The 17,018-nt window shown below is 43.2% G+C and overlaps 1 protein-coding gene across 1 annotated transcript in view; it reads right to left on the bottom strand.

Annotated features, from left to right (window-relative positions):
- C5 (complement C5) overlaps positions 1–17,018 on the bottom strand; it is a 61,874-nt gene extending 44,856 nt beyond the window's left edge. Inside the window, exons 1-8 of the mRNA XM_077305389.1 lie at positions 16,762–17,018; positions 12,938–13,130; positions 11,377–11,545; positions 9,023–9,093; positions 8,232–8,323; positions 5,771–5,853; positions 3,532–3,622; positions 2,737–2,842 (exon numbers count right to left, since the gene is read on the bottom strand). Of these exons, the coding sequence (XP_077161504.1) occupies positions 2,737–2,842; positions 3,532–3,622; positions 5,771–5,853; positions 8,232–8,323; positions 9,023–9,093; positions 11,377–11,545; positions 12,938–13,130; positions 16,762–16,826 (870 nt within the window). The 5' untranslated portion in view covers positions 16,827–17,018. The remainder of the gene's footprint in view (positions 1–2,736; positions 2,843–3,531; positions 3,623–5,770; positions 5,854–8,231; positions 8,324–9,022; positions 9,094–11,376; positions 11,546–12,937; positions 13,131–16,761) is intronic.

Raw genomic sequence — 17,018 nt, 5'->3', positions numbered from 1 at the left:
GCAGAACAAAAGGATCTTTCCACCAGTTGGATCCGACACATGCTGGCCAATCGCATACTCAGGATTATGATCCAAGCGCAGTTTTTGGCAGGTCTACTGGTATAACAACTATCCTGTGCCAAAATATTTGTTTTAATTTTTATCTGGATTGTGGCAAAAGGCTGCGACAATAATAAACTTATTTGTTTACACTCTGGAGACTTTGAGGATGGATCTGGTAGTGGTGGAACCTCAGTGGAGTATAATGCCACGGAGTCCATCCCCCAAAGCAGCCATTTTATCTGGGGGAACTGATTCCTGTTGCCTGGAGATGAGCTATTATTCCAGGAGATCCCCAAGCCCCACCTGGGGACGGGCATCCCTAGGAGAATGGCTCAGGAGCAAGCCAGGCTCAGCTGTCCCTGAAACATTGGCAGGGCTACTGGCGTTCTGTTCTATTCATTCCTAGTCACCAGGAGCCCTCCAGACCCCCACCTGCAACTTCCCCTGTAAATTAAGTGGCTCGTCCATAGCTTTAACCTGCTTGCTGCTCCATAACTGCTGTTACCCATCTCTCTAGTACTCATGGAATGTTCTTCGATCCACTGACTCATTATTGAACAGGAAGATGCTTAAAAAGGAAACGGGGGTGAGGAACAAAAAGAAACCCAACAACTTTCATCCGTTGACCTAGTTTTTGAGACCAACGCTTGTGAGTTTTGGAAATAGTTGGCAGATACTGACCGAATTACAGATCCTGGCAACTACAAGGTACCCTTCTACTTGCTAGCTGTGATGAAGAATGAAAAATTCTAAGAACACTAATGTTTTCTTGCCTGGAAAATATATTGGCCTGTGACCAAGTCATAGCAAATATTTCAAGCCGAGTTCCCAGAAACAGCAGGAGCTTGGGAGGGCTTCAAAGGATCCTGCTCTCGCTCACTCAAAGGAAGGACTGGCTGGAAGTCAAGGGGACAAAATCAGTTTGAATCCAACAAGCAATGACTGTTTACGTGGTTTGTGGACTGGATGTTATGTTACAGTACTGAAATCAGCTCATTTTCAAGCAGATCTGTTTATATCAGTGCTTAATTGGTTTTTGGAGTGTACATCAAGGTTAGCAGTTTGTGGGGGACAGAGAAAGTGATACGGAAAGAAGAGACTGAAAGGCCTATGGGGGATCCATACCCTATTGCAGCTCAGGTCCTGTAATGGACTAGCAGGACTGAAGGCAGCAATGACTCTGGATTTCCAGAATCCTGGTTCAGATGGAGAATTGGAGCTAATGCACATTTTATGGCATAACCGTCCCCATCAAAATTTGTAGGCATGTTATAGTCATGACACAATTTGAATTGGGGCTCAGCCCCAGAACTTTTCAAAGTCTGCCTATCTACATTTTCATCCCACCATTCCTCCAAGTCAGCATACACTTGTTTAATCTCTACAACAGCCCTGTAAGGTAGGATAGGATAAGAGAAAACGACAGGCCCAAGGTCACCCAGAGAGCTTAGTGGCCAAGTGGGGAATCTATTAATTAATTAATTTACTTATTTATCACAATTATATACCACCCTTCCTGAAGGCTCAACTAGAACCCAGATCTTCGTAATCCTAGCCCAACACTTTAATCATTACCCCACAGTGTCTCATTGTGCGGGATACAGCCCTTGGAAATCACGACTAAAAACCAGGCATGTTTCTGAGCATTTGCAAATTATATACCCCTTCCGGGTTTAAATTATTTTTAAATTGCATTACAAAAGTACTTTAGGCCAGCTAACAATGATGTCTGTTATCAATGAACCAAAGACACTAGAAAAGGCAAAATTCCATGTAATATGAAATATATGCCTTGAGTCCTGAGTTGTCAGGATAAAGGTGAACTAATAAATTAATTGAATAAATAAAATAGAAGCAGGAACTGGGAAAATGCTGGAATCCCACTTCCATGCTCAGTGTAGGAAACCTGACAACTAAGGGTGCCCCAGGACTTGATCCAGTGGGACGTCTGTTCATCTCGTAACTCAACTGTTAATCACAGACAGTTTTACCCTGTAAAAGAAGTAACAGGTCCTGGCTGAAATCAAGAAAACAACATAGAGAGAATGGGTTAACTCACCTCCCAAACTTTAACAAAGCCCAATAGAGTTCTCTGCCCCACCCAAGGTTGCTATTCATAGTTCAAAGACCAGTGAGAGTTTTGCAACTCCTTAACTCCTGTGCATCACTCACACAACTGAGAATGCTGCAAAAGTATTTGCCAGTTGAACTTGGGCCCTTTCTGGGCCTGACTTGAAAAAGTAAAGTGCTTATTGGTCATGAGTATTCATATTCCACTATCCTTAAATACTTAGGGGTAAAAGACAGCATTTTAAGGAGTTGGGGATTCTAACCGGCTTGCAGCCAGGCCCCTCGTTTTCCCCAAACCAGAGTTTGCAATGTGTTAAAACGGTCATACAACCCCACTAAAGCATAGTGTGTGATCAGTCATGGAAAATTGTCGCAGCAAGGCCTCTAGTGATGTGGTTTGGCTGCGCAAGCCGAGCTGAAGCTGCTCCCGGGATGAGGCACCGTCTGCTCAATTTCAGTCCAAAGTGCATTTTTCTTCTCACGCCCTTCCTGATAATAGGGGCTTAAAATGGAAATGCTGACTCCAGATGGCTGTCAGGGTAAACCTGGACCCCGATCTAAACCTCAGTGCTTCCAGTGGGAATTGGAGTAGGCCTGACCTGATTTGTTTTGATTCAAACGTACTTCGCTGAACTTCATGGCTTTTGGCATCATGGTCTTCTCGGTTCCTTGAATTATTCCAAAACGGATATAAACATTTGCTTTGGCCACGTTCTTGTTGTAAAAATACCTTGAAAGTAAGACGAAAGAAAAAAGGGGGAGGAGAAAACCCCACGAAATTTAGAGATTGTCACCTGCAACAAATGATAACACAGTACAGGGGCTGCTTTGCCTGTGGACAGGGGGGGCCATTTTAGGAAACAGTAGCAAGTGAGGCTTGAACCAAGAACAAAGTTAGCGCACATCTAAATGAGCCAAGGGGAGAGTTGTGACTCATTCTCCTAACGTTCCCATCAAAGCTGCAAGTCAAAATCTGTAGGTGAAATGAGAACTTGGTGTAGAGGGAAATGGCTACCCCCGTAACACATCTTGATTTATGCTTCCCTGGGCCAGCTTTGCCCACTAAGAAAATCTGCAGGAGAGCCAATCAGACATCTTGACTAGATTTAGGAAGTGGTGCCAACAGGCCAATCAGCCAGGGCAAGCAATTTCACCCTTCCAACAAGCTGGGATGCAATCTGACATCTACATCCCCGTTTCCATTACAACATTGCAGAGGATGTCAGCTGCAGCTCTTGGTCTACATCAGGGGTAGTCAAACTGCGGCCCTCCAGCAAACTGCTGGCAGGGGCTCATGGGAACTGTAGTCCATGGACATCTGGAGGGCCACAGTTTGACTACCTCTGGCCCTGCACGCTGGCATTTGTCAGAATAAAAAGCACAACAGAACAGGAGGAAGGCTTGACTGGTCAGTCTTACCTGGCTCTCACAACAACCCCAAAGCTTTCAAACTGATTAGAACTAATGAAGTTCTTTTCGGGTTCTATGGTGACAGAAAAGCTTGGCATGGCTGAAACGTCAAATATAAAAACAGGTTGATTTAAGACACTAATATAAAAAGAGCACCACATTTTCTGCAGAACACTCACTGTTATGTTTGCCACCTCCACCCTGTGCTTTTAGCAGCAGCCTAACATGCTGTTAAAAAGTTAAAACTGTTCCTTACAAAGAGAGAGGTGATATAAGCCACCAGCTTCATTTCTACATACCTATTCGTTACATGTAATATGTTGTGTCAATAGACCTGCCGAGGACGCGGCTTGAGGTCCGAAGCAGGATCGTAGCTTACAATGTAATTGACCAACAAGTGGCTAGATCCTGTCAGCCAGATCCAGTCCATTTAAACTGAAACTGACCAATAAAAAGGTAAAGGTATCCCCTGTGCAAGCACCGTCATGTCTGACCCTTGGGGTGACGCCCTCCTGCGTTTTCATGGCAGACTCAATACGGGGTGGTTTGCCAGTGCCTTCCCCAGTCATGACCGTTTACCCCCCAGCAAGCTGGGTACTCATTTTACCGACCTCAGAAGGATGGAAGGCTGAGTCAACCTTGAGCCGGCTGCTGGGATTGAACTCCCAGCCTCATGGGCAGACAGCTTCAGACAGCATTTCTGCTGCCTTACCACCCTACACCACAACTGGCCAATAGCTCACACTATTTGCTTGTGTATATAACTTGGGGTGTTTGGGGGGTGGGAGGTTGGTTGGTTCAGTTCAGTTTCTTCTTGTAACATACTGCAGTCCGAATAAGGAGCTCAAATAACTTCCAGTGTCCGTGTTCATCTCTGAACTCATGGATTTAACAGAATATGTCTGCTAAACCCAAAGGCAGCATTGTTAGGAATAAGAATGTTAATAGCTCTTTGCCCAAATTCCTCCCTAAAATCCAACAATTCCCCCCCACACACGCTTTTAGGAAAGCGGAGCCTGTTTCTAATCAATTTCATTTGATCAAACTGAAATACGAAGAGAGGAGGGGTTAGGAAGCGTAATCCTGAAAACTTTCACATTTTAATTCTGTAGATCAGGGGTAGTCAAACTGTGGCCCTCCAGATGTCCATGGACTACAATCCCCATGAGCCCCTGCCAGCAAACACTGGCAGGGGCTCATGGGAATTGTAGTCCATGGACATCTGGAGGGCCGCAGTTTGACTAGCCCTGCTGTAGATACTAATGGGTAGGCCATGTCGTCCCAAAACTTTCTCTCCTCCTCCTAGACCACCCCCCGTGGTGTGTAACATATAACAACTGCAAAGGCTTAAGTTACAAAAGGGTACAGTGATTTCTCTTCAAAGAGACCCCCCCCTTTTCAAAAGAGAAAAAAGAGATTCAGAAGAATCAATTGTTATTTCTAAACAGGTGAGTTTGGGGACAGGAAATTCCCCTCCCTATAGCAATGCTCGTTTTTTCATGTCAAAGCAGTGTCAGAAAAACAGTTTCCGTTGCGGGGAAAGCAAAGGGAAGGTGATTGTAAGCCGCTTTGAGACTCCTGGTAGAGAAAAGTGGCATATAAAAATTAACTCTTCTTCTTGAAAAGTGTGATGTGGAACAGAGAATCAGTGGGGAAAGGGGCTTTTACTCTCCCTGTGGCTTTTCCTGCTGGGCACTTTCCTCCTCTTCACATGAGCCTGGCTTCATGCCTAGAAGGGTAAACAGACATTTGCAAACAATGGTGCAGGAAGACTACTTGGAGAGGAGCTGTCTCTCTGGTAGGCATCATGTGATCCTGAGACCAAAAGAGTCAATAGACGTATAGCTGGAGTCAGTAGAAGGCAGCTGCATACATTTGACTCTTGGTCTCAGGTCCAGCAGTGATTGCGAGGAGGAGATGCAGCAGAAAATGGAGGATGATGACAGGATTAATCATTCACATACCTCTCACACCTTCTCTGAGGACAGTAGCCCTCTCTCAAAGCTGCTTTCTAATAAAAACAACTATCACTGAAGTTTAAATGCATACCTTTGCTGTATAATGTCATTTGACCCTCAGGCTGCTGCTTAAAAGCATAGAATCAGGAGAAAGTTTTTAAAAGAACAGAATATAATTTGCTGCTGGCTCGGAAAATATTATCTATACCCCTCAATTGTTCAGAAGAATTAGCCTACAAGCATCATAGGTTTTTAGAAACACTAAAAAATTTGGATGGCATCCACATTACCATATTCTTTCACTTGAAATTTTGCTTCAGTCGTGGTCGTGAAGTCCTTTTGATATTGGGCTTTAATCTTCCAGGTGCCATATCTATAAAAGGAAAATGATGTTTACAATTTTTTTAATGTAGAAGAAAACCATGAATCATAGAGAACTTCATAGGATAGTAGGATTTAAGCTCAAGTCACCCTTAGTCAGCATGCTAGCAAATACAGCGTCCTGCTTCACCGTCTTCCTCTATATATCTAATTAGGGATGGGCACAAACCTGAAAATTCAGTGCATTCCTGAACCAAACCCACGGATGGAACCCAAAGCCATTAAATGAACTGGCTGTTTTGGGCCAGTTTGTTTTACTTCTCCCAGCTTAGAAGGAGGGAGGGGGGTGAAACGGACCACTGAAATGGCTGTCAGCCATTTAAACCTAGCAGCTGATGGATGGAACTGCCAAGGTGTTAGATTTAAATGGTTGGCAGCCATTTCAGCAGTCTGTTTTGCTTCCTTCTGCTTGGGAGGGGGGAGTGAAACCGATAGTTTAAATGGCTCAAAGCCATTTAAACCTAACAGCTGACAGGCAGACCACCCTGGCTAGATTTAAATAGCCTGAACTCCTGAACTTAACTGGGCCAAATTCATGACAAATTTTGGCTTGTGAACCTATATCTAATTACCCATTTATGCCTCCCCTCCACCATGTAGATAAGAAATCTATAGAATAAGACCACCCATGAAAAAGGTACTCATTCCTGCAAAAGCTGAAAAAACTGGTTTTGATTTCCCATTCCTCCACATGCAGCCAACTGGGTGACCTTGGACCAGTCACATCCTCTCAGAGCTCTCTCAGCCCCACCTGCCTCACAGGGTGGAGAGAGGGAGGAAAGGCAATTGTAAGCCTCTTAGAGACTCCTTTGAGTAGAAAAAAAATCAGGGTACAAAACACCAGTTCTTCTTATTTTACCCAGCAAGGGTTTTGATTGGCCACCAGATATGTGATTGGCTGTGCAGATTTTCAGAAATGTTGCTTTGGCGGCAGTAGCCACCCCAACACAAGCCTCTTCACTGTGCGACTAGAGGTAAGCCATGGCAGCCATTTTATGGCTGGCCCCATCTCCTAAGGTAGCCATTTTGTAGCTGCATCCATCACACTGTGTCAGAATTCAAAAGATGCCTGCAGGCTCTGAAAATTTTGGGACCACTGGTTTATGTGTTTTTTGTTGCGTGCATTATGCTGTTCTTACTGTGTTCCAGTTGTGTAATCCCAGTCACTGCATGTCATGTCTAATACCTTTTTCCGTTGTACCTAATTTTCATAGTTAAAGACTTGTTGTCCTGTTTTTTTTAAAGATATCTCATGCTATTTGATTGCATTCTTTTATACCATGTAATTTGCCATGTCAGTGAGAAATGCAGGTAACAAATAAAGTAAATAAAATAAATGAATGTTTATCTAACAATTCCCATCCCCTTAAGCAGTTCACATAAGAAGTACAGAAAAGTTGGTGACTTTGTGGTGAAACCACCTTTCAAAACCACAAAGGTTCCTCCAGCAAAAACGGTCTGTGCTCCCTGGTTGGAAACTCCAAGCAAACTGTGAGCACCCCCTAGAGGATTAAAAGGGATACTGCACACCTTGTGATGCTACATCTCAGGTTAGAGTCCGTGTTGGTCTGAAGTAGCACAATAAAATCGGAGTCCAGTAGCACCTTTAAGACTAACAAAGATTTATTCAGGGCATGAGCTTTCGAGTGCAAGCACTGATGAAGAGTGCTTGCACTCGAAAGCTCAAGCCCTGAATAAATCTTTGTTGATCTTAAAGGTGCTACTGGACTCTGATTTTATTGTACATCTCAGGTGTGCATGAATTACAATGCCATCTCTGGCTTGAGATGAAAACCCTTTAGCTTTTGATAGCCCTTTAGCTATGAGGAACGTGCTGGCATCTGGGCTGTTTTTATTGTTTACTCACATTGTAACTGAGGAAATGTGCATGGACACAGAAACTCATACCTTGAATCAAACTTTGCTGGTCTTAAAGGTGCCTCTAAATTTGTTCTGCTTTGCTTGAAAACTCACAGAACACTACTCCTCAATGACTTTACCAGTGAGGGATAATGACAGTCCCCCTGCATACTCCGCAGGGAAATTTACTTCTTCACTCCTAAGATCAAAATTTGGCCCCTGATTCCAAGAGGATTATCCAACAGGTAGAGTGCTTTGTTGTGGTTGTTTTTAAAAATGCTATGCCCATTACTTTCCAGTTTTGGGGGGCTCTAAAAGATAGGCTTATTGTAGCTGTAAAAATAGACTGCCTATATGAGGCCAATGCTTAAATCCACTCAGTTGGACATGGGATGTACAAAAGATTTTGAACCTAACCAAGCATTGATTATGTTAGTAGAATAAACACAACTATTTGCAAAGCAATACATAGGCTTTAGCCAGTAATGTTGAAAACATGAATAGATCTACTTAGGGTATGGCGGAATTTTGAAGTCAGGGAATGATATAATTCCGGTAAAGTCATCTTCTTTTATAATGTCCACTTCTATTCCATCTGGGTCCTTTATAGAAAAAGAAAAGAAATTAAACTTATCTTGTATGTGACAGATGTCCTCAGACCTGGAGCTGGCTCTTTAAACCTGGGGCTCTGACAGCCACAAAATGATACATTACAACTTTTGTTCTTTATGGAAAGAGCATCAAATATCTGGATAATCAGAAGGCTTTTGTTTGTTTGTTTCAAGGCAATCCCTGTCCTATCTCAGCTCTCAGATTAAGTACTCCTCTTAGGTTCATATGGTTTAGGAGCCTGCATATTAAGGAAACTTGGATTTCACTAATGGCAATACAAATCAATTACAAGCAAGCAAAGATTACAATGGACCCATCTGTCCAGTATTATAACAGAAAATTTCCATGAAATTGTGGTGGTTTTCCCACTTCCTATTTATGTATTCTTTTAAACAAAGATTAGATGAAATCTCCACGTGTCTACAGAAGGCAGACTGCTAGTTCATGCAACCCTAGTGTGGAGAGGACACAAGAGCTGAACTCTTCAACAACCTATATCAGGGGTAGTCAACCTGTGGTCCTCCAGATGTCCATGGTAGGTGTTTGCTGGCAAGGGCTCCTGGGAATTGTAGTCCATGAACATCTGGAGGACCACTGGTTAACTACCCCTGACCTATATGGTTTCACTAATAAAAACTAACACCACACCTTGCTGTGGAAAGCATTGCCCTCACTTATGTTGTACTCACCACAAAAGTTAACGTGGCGGACCTTCGTGCCGGCCTCAGTTCTTCGTTTAAAGAGTACAGCCTAACCTTCACTGCAAAAATAATATAATATAAATGTCAACCACAATGGTATTTATGATAAGACAAAATCAGGTAGTAACTGTAATCCTGATGAACTCCTGTTGAACTTTGTTACCCAAGGACAGGAGGATATTTTTGGATAACCAAGTGGACCCAGTTTTGCAACACAGGGCTCACCCAGCAGGTTTCTAAACAGCAACGAAAGAGAACTATGTTGTATTCTAGTAAATGGAGTCAGAAGCAAATCAGTGGAAGTTTTTGGCAAATTTTGTGTTATTTTTCAAATTTTGACATGATGCCAGAGTGGACATAACATCCAGAATGACAAAATAAAAACCTGGTTTTAAATCATGATGCTCATCGATCACTCTCTGTCAGCCTAACCCACTTTGGTGGATTATAGTGAATGAATGCTAGGGCAGCTCAACATTTGCACCATGATGTAAATCGAGCCAGGGTTTCTTGGGAGGGGAGCCCATTGAAAACACAGCAAGGGAAGGAGTGATTGATCACCCATCTGCTTCCCAGATCGTCACCCCTAATGTCTTTCTCCTAGTGCAGGGGTAGTCAACCTGTGGTCCTCCAGATGTCCATGGACTACAATTCCCATGAGCCCCTGCCAGCATTTGCTGGCAGGGGCTCATGGGAATTGTAGTCCATGGACATCTGGAGGACCACAGGTTGACTACCCCTGGTGGATACTACTTTTCTTCTGTTGGGATGGAAACAGCCAGAGGAAATCGAACCAGGTAAGTGCTACCCCTAGTACTTCTTGCCATTTGGCAAAATGGAGCAGGTGAAATGGCTCGAAGGTGATAAACAGCATTGTTGTTGGGCAACCATCTCTAATAAGCCAACTTGGGAAACCTGCAAAAGTTTTGTCTGGAGATGAAAGCAGGACAGCCAAACTGAAGGCAAATACCACAGGTCAATACTCCTCTTTTTACCACATTCAGTTCTCCTTTAAAAAGCACTATAAAAGAGTAACTCCCCCTCCCAGAATTAACCAGGTATGGGGAGAAATTAGATTCTAGCCTGATTTAAGGGAAAGCTGGTTCACTTGTGAAAATGCCTTATGGGTCAATTTTCTGATTTGGACCAGAACGTGCTATTCAAAATGTATATCCAATTTTTCACCTATTTGTATTTATGCTTTAGTGTGCTGCCTTGACAGCCATTGCAAGTTCTGGACTCAGCTAGTATCCCATATTCCCAGTTTTAGCCATGTTTTCAGCAGAATATTTTGCTGAGGCCTTGTGGAGGGCTACAGTGGAACACATGAACAGAGGGGAGAGTGCCCTGAACAGTTTAACGGATTATGTAAATGTGTAACTGCAAAATTGCCAAAAGGTATTAAATACTGAATTATTAAAGCTCTCAAGAAAAATGGAGATATTGTAGAAGCTACACAAAGACCTGCCTCACAGGGATGTATGATGACTGAGACCATTTATGCACTGGGAACTTCACTGCCCCAGCTCCCATGCAGATTCAGATTCAGAGTACCTTTATTGGCATAGAATTGCAAAACATAAAATGGAAATTTCAAACAATTCCAGATGTAAAATCTATTGTAAAAGATTTTCATTTAAGATTGCCAAAAAAAAACCTTTGCTACTTTTATAATAGTTGCTGAGTCCCTAACATTAGTATCATTTTAATCCAGTGTTTCTTATTAACACAGCTGAATTTCAGTTTCTTCAGATAATTAGCTAACGGGCGACGATATACTTCAAACTTAGGACATACCAGAAGTATATGGTAACTCCCATTCAGGAGCACAGATTGGGGGCGGGTGAGGTGCACTGGGCCAAATGCTTCCCTCTGTGGGTGCAGGAAGAGGTGGGGCAACCTGCCATGACTAAAACTCCAGCCTGCAGCCCGGCATGAAACCTCCAGTGCATAAACGGTCTGAGTAAGACAAGAAGATACGGTATAGCCATTTTTGAGCATACTTCACTCCTTATCACTGGTGTGTACAAAGCACTGGGGGAGATTAAGCACTTCATACACACCAGTGTGGCTCAGATGCAACACCTAATGGTTTGACACTCTGTTTGCACACTTACTCATTCCCTGCATGGTTCAAGTTAATTAAAGCACTTCACATAAAAATGGTAGTTGGCCCATCCACCTCAACCAGCAAACTCTGCTTGGCCAGAGAAATTAATTCTACGTTGAGATCAAGAAATGCTGCCTAGCCTGGTCACTTGTAAATTTGAACTAGACTTTTTCTGGCTTACAACTCAAGCTTTCATTTTATTGCACCAGCTATTGGAATAAGACGTGTTTACCTGACTGATCAGGAGTGTAAACAGGTTTGTCAGTCTGAATGAAGAGAAATCCATTATCATACGTGACATGCATTTTCTTCTCTTTTGTAAAGTGTGGAGAAACAGCTTCCAGATACACAGATGTGACTAAATTTGTCGGGTTTGTGTTTCCTAAATCCTTTGGCTGAATCTGGGAAGGGGGAGAAACATTAACGCTAACAGTTATCCTGTGCTATGTGACATTCAAAAGTGCCATGGAATAGAATTAATGTGTTTAAACTTCAAATATGCATATCAAGAGTGAACTTCGGAGGCCAGTCCCCAGCTGGGACCTGGTGATCCCCTGGAATTAGTTTATGTCCAGGCTAAAGAGATCAGTTCCCTTGGAGAAAATTTATTTGTTTGTTTGTTTGTTTATTTATTTATACCGCCCTCCCCCAAAGGCTCAGGGCAGTTTACAGGGAACAGGAAACAGATACAGATAACAAATGCTTTGGAGGGTAGACTCCATAGCTTTATACTCCACTGAGGCCCCTCTCCACCCCCAAATCCTGCCCATTCCCAGCTCCCCACCACCAAATCAAATCTCCAGGTATTTCCCAACCCAGAGCCGACAACCCTATTTAGACTTAATTGTTAAGCAGCAGCCATGCTACATGGGTCACAGATTCACTGTTTGTGCAATCCACTGCTCCTATTTATTTATTTATTATTACATTTTTATACTGCCAACTCGCAGACCAGCCGGCTCGTGACGGTTCACAATACGCATGTTTGTACCAGAAAGTAAATCCCAGCGTGTTTCATTGAACTTTCTCAATATGTAACCTCCTAATTTGAAGTGTTGGTGCTTCCCCGTAAAGCCCTTCATGACCTGGGGCTCACATAGCTGAATGACTGCTTCTCCTGGAATGATACTAATGAAAGGACATCATTCTTCCCAGCAGCCTTCTTAACAGCTCAGGTGGCAAAAGCCTGGGAGCAAACCTTTCCAGCAGCTGGCCCATGCCTCTGAAACAAGCTTCTGGAAGATGTTGGGCAGCTTCTACCCCCCCCCCCCCCCGGTGAGATAGCAAATTGAGCCATTCATAGAATCATAGAGTTGGAAGGGGCCATACAGGCCATCTAGTCCAACCCTCTGCTCAACGCAGGATCAGCCCAAAGCATCCTAAAGCAACCAAGAAAAGTGTGTATCCAACCTTTGCTTGAAGACTGCCAGTGAGGGGGAGCTCACCACCTCCTTAGGCAGCCTATTCCGCTGCTGAACTACTCTGACTGTGAATTTTTCCCCCTAATATCTAGCCTATATTGTTGTACTTGTAGTTTAAATCCATTCCAGAGAGCCTTAGCCTAGGTAAACGGGGAATACCCTGTGGCAGGAAAGCATACAGTATTCATAAGTTATTTTAAATGTTTGTTTTCTAAAATTGTTTTTATACATTAGTAGGTACATTGGGTTCTTAGATGATCAGGAGAAAGATGGGCCTATAAATCTTGTAAACCAATCAATATATATAAGGTTATGGACTTAGTCTTTGAAAAAAAATAATTGAGCTCACATGAAACACACTGTACTACATACCGTCAAAATAACAGAGCCTTGGAACTTATTGGCGGGAGATAGCCGGATTTGACCCGAGGCATAAGTGGTCCGTTTATCTGGAAAGCTTTTTAAAGATATTGTCACCAAAAACTCTTGTTCGTATCCGAAGGCTTGAACCACCATCTTCTCAGATGCTCCTGCACGAATCACTTTGGGCGCAGTAATGACATACCTGTAAGACCAGGACAACACTGAAGCTTTCATAAGGGCCTTTCCAGACCTTCTCTTAATGAGCCACCAATCATAGACTGTTTTCTCTTGGTTCTTTCTTTTAAAGCAGGGGTAGTCAAACTGCGGCCCTCCAGATGTCCATGGACCACAATTCCCAGAAGCCCCTGCCAGCAAATGCTGGCAGGGGCTTCTGGGAATTGTAGTCCGTGGACATCTGGAGGGCCGCAGTTTGACTACCCCTGTTTTAAAGGCTGTACACTCACCCCCTCCAGAACTCAAGCACACATGTCCTTATATTAAAACAGAAAAGCTATCGTACTCCACAGCAAAGCTAGCCCATTCTTTTTGTTCCATGGGAATGTTACTTGATGATGATGTTATCCATTTAGTCGTCTCTGATCCTCGCCAATTCTATGGGAAAATCTTCACCAAGCGTCCCTGTCTCTGACTGCTTCTTTTAATTGATTCATGGTCATCCCTGAATCGGCTTTGATCGTGTTGAGCCAGTGGATGCTTTGGCGACCATGTTTCCTTTTGTCGTTGACCATGCCGAGCATTAATGATTTTTCTAATGTGTTTGTCTGCATGATGCATCTAAAGAGAGTGAGCTTTAGCTATAATATATTGGCTTCTAATGACATGGTTGGTTTGCGTTCTCTAAAACTATCTTGTTGGTAACTTTGGCTGTCCATGGTATTCGCAGCATTCGTCTCCAACACCATGTGACATCACCAGTAAAATGCTAAGTGGCAACCATGTTATCCCAGTGGGAAATAGGCTTCGAAGCCAAATGGGTACTCTCCAAATTAGGTACTAAGGCAGATACAAAGCATGTTTATTTGGTCACCTTAATGGCAACAGGGCTTTACCCAGGTACATCTACTTTAGCCTTCTTTTGCTAAGAACAATACTGTAAAGGCTTAACTATGCAATTTAATATAGATACTACATTGATGTCTGCTAGATGTTTAGAGCTTCTTTTAGGCAATGGGTGTATTTTGAGAGAGAAAGCTTTTTAGTGAAAGCTATTTTTAAGACAGGCAGGATAAACTTCCCTGACCTTTTTCGGCTTCTTCATGGTTTTTAAAAGAGTTGTTTGTTGGGGAAATTGATGGTTTTGATTTCCCTCTATTCTGCATTTCACATCTCTTTATTGAGTTTGTTCCTCCTTGTTACTGGCATATGCAGAGAACAGCAGGTACCTGTCCACATTCCAAACTTGAGAAAAACAAAACAAAAACAGCCTAAGCCCGCAATGCCAACACATATCCTAAAGCTGCGGGCGCTGCGGGAGCTGTCAACATCCCGCGGGGCCTGTAAAATGGAGCTCTTCCGCCAGGTCTATGGTTGAGGCTGGGATTGGCGAGGAAGAACATTGCCCCCCTGGGGGTTTGAATTAGTCATCATTACCCTCCATCCCCCAATGCCCTTGTTTGGGTAGGGGAGAGAGGTATTTTCTGCCGTGTTGGGTATTTTTTATAGTCTTTTAGCGGGGGGGGGGTTTAACGGGGGATTTTAACACTATTGTTACCCGCCACGAGCCTGTAGGGAGTGGCGGGAAATAAATCGAATAACAATAATAACAACAATAACAACAACAACAACAATAATAATAGAACATGATGTTGAATTGCAACATATGCCAAAAAGTGTAAAGAACTGCAGCTCAGTCTAAATTCAAGCTATTGAATACTTTCCAAATACATATTATGCTTCAAGCTTTCCAGATGGTTTCCATAGCTGTGCCTATAACATAGTCGTGATCAGCTGAGCGAGCAAATCACAACCTTTGTATGTTGCAAAAAAATGTCACTTGCCAATTCCTGCAGAGAACATGCGGCTGTTCAAGACTACTTGATAATATGACATGATGGTCATTTCATAGTCTGACGAAGAGTGCTTGCACTCAAAAGGTCACGCCTTAAATAAATCTTTGTTGGTCTTAAAGGTGCTACTGGACTCTGATTTTATATATTTTATTGTATTTACTCGTTCTTACCAAGCTTTTGGCACCAAGGGAACTCTCAAGGTGGTTTAAAAATCACACAAACAGTTACTATCATTAAAATATTTTAAAAAACACAACAGATAGAACCAGTTTAACAGAATCACTATAAAATCACAACAGGATTAAAACAGCATTTGGATACAGTGAGAGAGGTTATAATCTGAAACCAAAGACCTGTAAAGGTGATTTCATAAAGATTTCCCTGGCAGTTTTCCCACAGAATATCTCCACCAAGATGCGTCTACTCCTGTGTTTTGTGCCCTACAACAGTGGTCCCCAACCCCCATTCCGGAGACCGGTACCGGTTCGTGGATCAGTCGGTACCGGGCCGCAGCTCCTTCTCATCCTCCTCCCCAGCTGCTGCCTCGGGGGGCTGCCCTGCCACTCTGCCACCAGCACACCTTTGGTGCTCTCCGGCAGCTGCCATGGCTGGGGCTCCCCCTCGGTGTGGTACTGCACAGCTTCTGCTGGTGGTGGGAAGTCAGGGGCGCCGGCGGGAAAGCAAGCGGAGCAGGGGCTCAGGCAACGTCCCTCGGCAAAAGACTACCCCCCCTGGGCCTCAGTAAAATTGTCAAGCGTTGACCAGTCCATGGTGATAAAAAGGTTGGGGACCACTGCCCTATAGGAATAAAAGTAACTTCGAAGGGGCTTTCAGCACATAAACAGGCGAACACATAAAGCCGCCTTATCATTTTTTGGTCCATTATTACTGTATGTTCAGACTGGCAGCAGCTCTTCGGGCTTTTAAGTAAAGGTCATTCACATCACCTACTATCTGTTCCCTTTAACTAGAGATGCTCTGGGTCTGCATACCAAGCAGATGCTTTACTATTCAGCCACAGCCCATCTGTTTGAAGAGTACCACCACCCAAAAGGCCCTGCTTTTTGTCTCATTAGGCAGTGGTTCACAAAACAGCATCTCTGTTAATAGCAAACACGATCATTTGCACAGGAGGTACTGTTCTCGACAACATTTCATTAACAAAATCAGGCACTTGGTTGCCATATCCCAATTCCCATAGCATGGGCCACTGAAGTCAATCTCCCTCCTTATTTCACATTGCAGAAGATATGCCATATTTGTTTGCTACATTGATCTACAGCCAGGACTGTGCTTGTCCTTTTCACTAAAGATGCATTTGAAAAGTATTGTGTTCCTGAAATATGTTACAACCCTTCAATATATATATTTCCACCTATGGAATGTGAAATGGCAATCTGTATGCAGCAAGGCCTTAGCATTCATACACCTAGATAGATAACAATGTGACAAGCGACAACATAGATCTACTGGTGACACTTGGTCTTCTGGAAATTCCAGGCAGGAAGCTAAACCCTGAAGAATGACTGCCATTATCTCATAGTAAACAAATCTTGACATAGCATCTCCAACAGGCAAGAACAGGATCAAAACAGAAGCTGTTATTGGAAAACAGGGAACGTACTGCTTTAAAAAAAATCCAGACCAGCATTTAGTTGCACCAAGAAACTAGTTTGGAATCAACAAAATGCAGGCGGGATAGCTCAGCAGTCTTGTTCCAGTTAACAACTAGCTTGTCATATTTTGCACCCTCATTCTTGCACTATTTTAGCAGTACAATAAACATAATCATCCTTCACTTACGTTTGCTCCTGAGCCAGACTTCTTCCACAAAAGGTCAGAAACAAGAAAATGCCTAGGAATATCATGATGGACCTTGTGTAGCAGGAACTGGGGGAACCAGCTTTGGATATTCGGATCCCACCAAGTCTGTTTGGGGAATTTGTTAGATAATTTATCTAACAGTTAATGATTAATCAAATCTCTGAAAAGAATTTCCTTTCCTTACAGAAGATCATCTTTTGTTCAGGCAGGGTTGAGAAACATAACTCAGAGGTTTC

This window comes from Paroedura picta, chromosome 12 (assembly GCF_049243985.1).
Source record: "Paroedura picta isolate Pp20150507F chromosome 12, Ppicta_v3.0, whole genome shotgun sequence".
In the NCBI taxonomy this organism is placed as follows: Eukaryota; Metazoa; Chordata; class Lepidosauria; order Squamata; family Gekkonidae; genus Paroedura; species Paroedura picta.
Note: the sequence above shows the minus strand (reverse complement) of the source record. Positions and strands in the feature narration are given on the sequence as shown.